At 50.7% G+C, this 6,152-nt stretch overlaps 1 protein-coding gene across 4 annotated transcripts; it reads left to right on the top strand.

The window, feature by feature from the left end:
• The first annotated feature begins 3,132 nt into the window (after positions 1–3,132).
• LSMEM2 (leucine rich single-pass membrane protein 2) lies at positions 3,133–6,152 on the top strand. Of its 4 annotated transcripts, none has more exons than XM_069095669.1 (5): positions 3,133–3,311; positions 4,127–4,191; positions 4,907–5,017; positions 5,098–5,289; positions 5,809–6,152. In XM_069095669.1, exons 3-5 carry the CDS (start codon positions 4,924–4,926, stop codon positions 5,940–5,942), a joined length of 420 nt encoding a protein of 139 aa, XP_068951770.1. In that variant the 5' UTR covers positions 3,133–3,311; positions 4,127–4,191; positions 4,907–4,923; the 3' UTR covers positions 5,943–6,152. The 4 variants fall into 4 exon arrangements, with proteins under 4 accessions (XP_068951770.1, XP_068951771.1, XP_068951769.1 ...); XM_069095670.1 differs by having other exon boundaries at positions 3,133–3,316; XM_069095668.1 differs by lacking the exon at positions 4,127–4,191.

Raw genomic sequence — 6,152 nt, 5'->3', positions numbered from 1 at the left:
CATGGGCCTGACTGGGCAAGGCATTAAATGTTTGCATTTGCTTATCCACGTATATACCTATGGTAAGCACTTTGCAAATCTTGGGATGGAGGTTAGGCCTGTTATTTTATTAAGATAGAGAACTCCCAGAAGACTAAATGTATCCTCTATTAATACAAGTTAGCACCTTCTCTGCAACTGTAGCCTCAGAGAGTCCCTAGAGGTTAAGTGACTTGCCCTAGGTCACATAGCTACTATGTGTCGGAGTTGCAGGAAGCCAAGTCTTTTGGCTATAGGGTAGCTCTCTATTCCTTGGAAAGCACAGCCTCCGTGACCCGTCAGGTACTTCATAAATGCCAGCTGTTAATATATGTCTGCATGTTCACATGTGTAAGGGTGTGCACTGGCCCTATCTCTGTATATGTACATGCATGTGTGTGGCAAGATGCATTATGTGCAAGCTCCCACGTCTTGGTTTACTCCCAGGTCCTGATTAGTGAGAATGACATGGTCCCCTGAAGTAGCCTTGTGTTTGGATTGGCACCGCCTGTTTCACTGAGTTGAATCAATTACTAGACATAAGTATAATAATATATACTGTAGAAATATACATTATAGTGTGTTATAATGTATAGAATTGAAATTCTAATATATAATTATACATTATGCTTATAGTAAGTCATAAATTATATACTGTATATGATGTAATATATAATGCAATGATATATTGTACATATAATAATTTATACAAGATTATTGCTTCAAATAGTGAAAAAGCAAATACCTGTGACCACTTTGGGGATTCCTTATTTGTATGCATCGGGATGTGGTTGTTATTCTATGGATATTTGAATGTGTTAGTATGTATTATGTAAATGTCTTTATATATGAGACCCAATCCTTCCCAATGTCCACTCTCCCAGTGTATTTCATATGGGGGACCTAGTCTCTCCCATCTCTCTTTGACCCTACATGTCTTTCCCCCTTGCTGATGAAGGGGGTGGGGTGGAGGGGGGAGGATGCCTTGGGGTGGAAGTTAGGAGACCTAGGTTTTGGCTGTAGATCTGCCCTTACTGTCTGTATGACTTTGGACTAGTCCCTTCACCTATCTGGGCCTCTGCACAATGAAGGGCTTGGCCAAGATAGTTTCTCATGTTGCCTCCAAGCTCTGACATTCTGGGATTTTTTGAGAAGAGACTGGGCCATAACATGTATACAATCATGGGCAGATGTGTTGATGTCTGTAGAGACTGTGCCTCCCTGGTTCTTGGTGTAGCACTCCTTGCAACCTCGTAAGGCCTTTGAGAAATATCAAGGCTGGCTGTCCCAGGTGGATGGACAAGTGTAAAGCTGTGTCTGTGTGAGTGTGTGTGATCTGGGTATTTCTCTATATGGACATAGCCTGCTGGAGTGTGTATGTGGGCGTGCAAGACTATTTTACAGTAATCCAACTCCGTACTAACCCGAACAGTCTGCAGTGTGTGTGTGTGTGTGTGTGTGTGTGTGTATGTTTGTGTGTGTGAATGACCTTTGGGAATCTGCTAGCAAAAGGCACTACTGTCCTGTCCTGTTCTCTTTCTCTTTCACACACACACACACACACACACACACACACACACACACACACACACATATCCCTGCATGTGGTATCTCTTCCTGGTTGCCAGTCTCCAATGGTCTGTTCATGCTACAGTTTTGTCTCTTCCTCACACCCCTATGGTTGGTTAGTGCCCAGTGAAAACACAGCCAGTTGTGACTCATCTGGTAACAGCTTATGCACAGAGACATCCATAAGATGCTGCGCAGACTTCCTGGGCCCGGCTGCTGGGTGCTTTGGCTTGCAGAACCATGGGAAGGTAAGGACATGAGTGGGAGTGGGCGTAGAGGCTGGGGAGGACACTTCTGTCTCTTTCCCCTTTCCAGGGCCTCCTGAGAAGTCTGTGAACAGATTACCAGGGGCCTATAAACGTGGATGGGAAAAAATGACATCTTCATTTCCACTACCCTTTGGTTTCTTTTGTAATTCAATATGTTTTGTTTTATGCATTTAAAAACATTCTAAGAACTTCTGCAGCCCAAGGAGTCCAAGACATAAAAATGGGTTCAGAACATCTGCTCTGGACACAGACAGACCAGTTAGGAGGCCATTGCAGTCTAGGCAAGAAGTGGTCAAAGCACTGCATTATGGGGCCAGAAGCCCTGAGTTCAAATCCTGACTCTGCTACTTGAGCAAATCACAATCTCTTACAAGCTTAGTTTCTGCATGTATAAAAACCAAGTTGGTCTAGGTGATTTCTAAGACCTCTCTGAGCTCTAAATCCTATTATTCTATATATTGAGACCAACTGAGCAGTAGTTTGGACTTGGAATCTAGAAGCCCTGAATTCCATTCTTGCCTCAGAGACTCTGGGCAATGTTCTAACCACTCTCAACCTCAGTTTCCTCGTGTCTGAAATGGGGATAATGACGGCATCTGCCTTCCAGGGCTTTTGTGAGGGTCAAATGAGGCAATACATATAAAAGTACTTTGTACAAAGTGCTATGAAAGTGTTAGCTGCAGATGTGGGTCACCAAGATGTGAATGGTGCCAAACCAACCAGATCGTGGTGAACCTGGAGGAAGAGAGGCAGAGTGTGTCCTGTGACACCCTCTGAGTCGAGTCAGAAGGGAGACCCAAGGCCCAGCCTCCTGCAGAACATTTCTGGGGTATCCCAGGACCCTTCAGCTGGGCGAGGGGCAGAAGGTCACCATCGGCTGCCCTTAGCTTATACTGCACCAAAATCAAACAGGGACATTCAGAGACAGAACACCAGCCTCTCACCACCTTGGGCAGCAGCGGAGACAAAAATAATGTGGTGTAACAGAGGAACGGCCTTGGAACCAGGCCTGGGTGTGGATCCCAGCTCTGCCACTTCCTAACTAACTGGTTTTGGACAAGTGCCTCATCTTCTCTGCTCTTCTGTGTCCTGAGATGAAAGATGAGGGGGCCTAAGAGATCATCTTCTGGTTCCTTTCCATACCTACAATACCATTCCATGCTCCCACGCCAGAATACATGTGCCCCACTGCCTTTCCTGGGACTTCCAACTGCTCTTGCTCCCTCTGCCCCTACCTTACTTAGACCCGCCTCCTCTAAATATAACCCCCTCTAGGCTGAGCTCAAGACTATTTCTGGACTGGGCAAACGTGCCTTGGGAAGCCAGTGGCCTGGACAAGGGTTCTGAGAGGTGCTGGCTGCTGCCTCTACTCCTCCCCCTTGCCCAGGGCACTACCCATCTGGCTCCAACCCCACTGACCACCACACCTGGCCATGCCTGGGGAGGCCCGAGAAGGTAAGGTAGGTCTGGGTGGTGGGTGGGCACCTGGGCAGGCAGAACTGGACAAGGGCAAGGTTCAGACTCCAGAGCCTTAGGAGTGGAAGGTACTGGGTTGGGGGCATTACTAACTGGGAGGCATCTGAGAAGTGGAAGTAGGTGGTTTCAGGCATCCATTTGCTTCGCTCCAGGGACCTCTTTTGGCCTTCCGAGCTTGGGGAAAAAGCATAGAGTAGGAGTCTCCCTATCCTTGTCCCTATGTGCCCAAGCTGACTTCGGCCTTCCCACTGAGGCGTCCTGTCTATCATTGATGCCCCTAGCCCAACCATTCTAAGGAGACAGGGACAGTTTACCCCCAAGATACCCAGCTTGCTCCTCTGAATTCCCAGTCTGGCCCATCAGATTGGGCAGAAAGGACTCAGGGTCACAGCATCCCTCCTACTCTACCCCGGCTCCTCTACCTGTTCTCCCTGCAGGGGGACAATGGTTGGGAGATGGGTCATCTGTCTGCAAAGAGAGGGTTGGGGATGGGATGGTTTAGGAGTGGAGGCAGCAACTTGGGCAGCTGCATGGCTCTGGAATAGCCCTGGGTTCCGGTCCTAGTGGGAGGAAGCTAGGGGTATAGGAGCGGGGCGGAGGCATGACAGTCTGGGACAGGGTCATTGGATAACACAGCTGTGGGTTCTGTCATCTCTTAAACTGCTCCAGGGCAGATCAGATGGATGGGGAGCAAGGACCCCTGGCTGCCTCCCCTCCCTGTACCCCAACATCTAAATCTGTTCCATGAGATCTCCTTGTTCCTTCTTGTGGCGCCTCATTTCCTGGTCTTTCAGGGTGACTGCGTCCTTGTATCTGAGATACTTCTCCGGCCTTTAAGACCTCAGAAACTGCAGTCCAGGTCTGATTTAGTTTGCTGATATTGCCCAAGGGTTGATGCTGAGACTCCATTTTACAGCATGCCCAAGTATCCAGTCGGTCACCCCCAGAAGCCCTTCATGATTAGCTCTCCCCACTCCCGACAGTTTCCACTTCCACTGATGAGGGATTGCTATGAGCCTGCCTGTGCACCTCAGGAGGGTCTGGTCTTCCCTTGGATTGGAAGATGGCAGAGGAAGGGGTCCTGGTTTCTCATGCAGATCAGGAACTCCCTGAGGTCAAGTTCAATGTCTACTCAGACAGCAGACAGGGGCTCCCCTAGGACAAGGACTATCTCCCTTCCTTCCTCCAGGTCTCCCATCAGTATACAGGGTTTTGCGTAAATGGACACTCACTGGCTATGCCCTGGCCTGACTCTGTGGGCATCAGAATGGGCATGGGCAGGGAGGGGGAGGAAAGAAACCAAGACTAATCCTGTGGGCTTGGGGGCAGGGCAAGAGGAAGGGGACTGGCTCTAGGGTGCTGGCTACAAGAACACGTGTGAAATTCTCTTGGGCTCCAATGATTCGGCACTAGGGGGTGGGGAGGAGACTGGGCACTGATGGAATTAACTTTTTAGACTGATCCAGGGCCTGTGGTGAGGGGAACAACACTGACCTGTGGGCCCTTTCCACTGGGGATGGGGGGACTCCTTCCCCCACTCCAGCCACTCAGCCCAGCACATCTTTCCCTCCCAGATGCCATCCTGCCCATCATGGTTAGCCCGGGCACTGGGACCATTCCATCCAGCCACCTCACTGAGGTCAGCCTACACCCTGTTGAGTCCATCAGTGACCTGCACAATGGAGGTATAGACCATGTTTTCTAAGCTGTAGGTGGAGAGGGAGTTCTCCCTGGGAAAGGGCCATCTAACGCTTGTCTCCTCCAGGGGTCCTGCACCCTTACCTGACTGATGACCCAGCCTCACAGCAGTGGGAGGAGCTGATGGGTATACTGCCCCCATCGCTTTGTGCCCAGGCTGGCTGCAACCCGGCCCACGCGCGAGGGGCCTTCCTGATACTGCTGGCACTGCTCATCCTCACCTGCCTTGCCCTTGCCGTCCTGGCTGTCTACCTGAGTGGTACCAGGGCTGGGGTGCCAGGGTGGGGTACCAGGGTGGGGTGGGGTGGTCAAAGAGGGTCACTGTTTGCACTCACCTCTGTTACCTGCATGGGGGAGAGGGGGGACAACAGCAAAGAATCCCAAAATTAACTCTTTGGGGGGAAGAGGGAAGAGATTATTTTCCCTGCTTTGCTCAGGCTAAGTACAGCATTTAGATCACACGACTTTAGGATTACAGCTGGAAAGGATTGTAAAGCTCACCTCATGCTACCCCATTTTACAGAGAAGCAGAGGCCCAGAGAGCTTTGAACTGCCCTAAGTCACCCAGCTACTAAAAAATGGCAGCTAGATCTGATCCGAGGTCTCCTGACTCCAAGCTCCCCTGGGCACCAGCTGGGTGGTTACAGGAAACGGGATTAGGCTGAGAGAGCATGTGGTGGATAATCCAGTCATTTCCAGAAAGCACCGTATGGGAGGGAAAGGGCGGCCCAGGAGCCCCGGGTAGTGCAGGCCTCTGCTCTCTGCCCACCTGTCTCAGTGCTACAGAGCGAGTCCCTGCGGGTGCTGGCCCACACGCTCCGGGTCCAGGAGGAGACGCTGCTGAAGCTGCGGCTGGCCAGCCTCAACCAGTGGCGAAGGCTCAATGCCAGCGAAGCTCGAGGCCTCAGCTGAGGACAGCCCTGACCCAGCACCCTCCCCTCCAAAGAGGACTCCGACTCCAGAGGCCTTCTTCCTGTGCTGGAGGATGAGGGACCAGGGCAGGCGATCCCTCCCTCCCTCTCCCCCTCTGGCCTGTATTTACATGCCCCCAACACAAGCTCCCTGTTTATATGTTTCTTTCTACAGGACATTTTTATATCAATAAATGGCACACAGTTTAAA

Source organism: Petaurus breviceps, unplaced genomic scaffold, assembly GCF_028583685.1.
Source record: "Petaurus breviceps papuanus isolate PSGF00001 unplaced genomic scaffold, PetGlider_PUasm1.0 227, whole genome shotgun sequence".
NCBI lineage: Eukaryota > Metazoa > Chordata > Mammalia > Diprotodontia > Petauridae > Petaurus > Petaurus breviceps.
This window is presented reverse-complemented; position numbering and strand designations above follow the sequence as displayed.

Coding starts and splice junctions, on each gene's coding strand:
- LSMEM2 (XM_069095668.1), top strand. CDS start 3,290: ATGCCTGGGGAGGCCCGAGAAG. Junction 3,312..4,906: donor GCCTGGGGAGGCCCGAGAAG/GTAAGGTAGGTC, acceptor TTTCCCTCCCAG/ATGCCATCCTGCCCATCATG. Junction 5,018..5,097: donor CAGTGACCTGCACAATGGAG/GTATAGACCATG, acceptor TGTCTCCTCCAG/GGGTCCTGCACCCTTACCTG.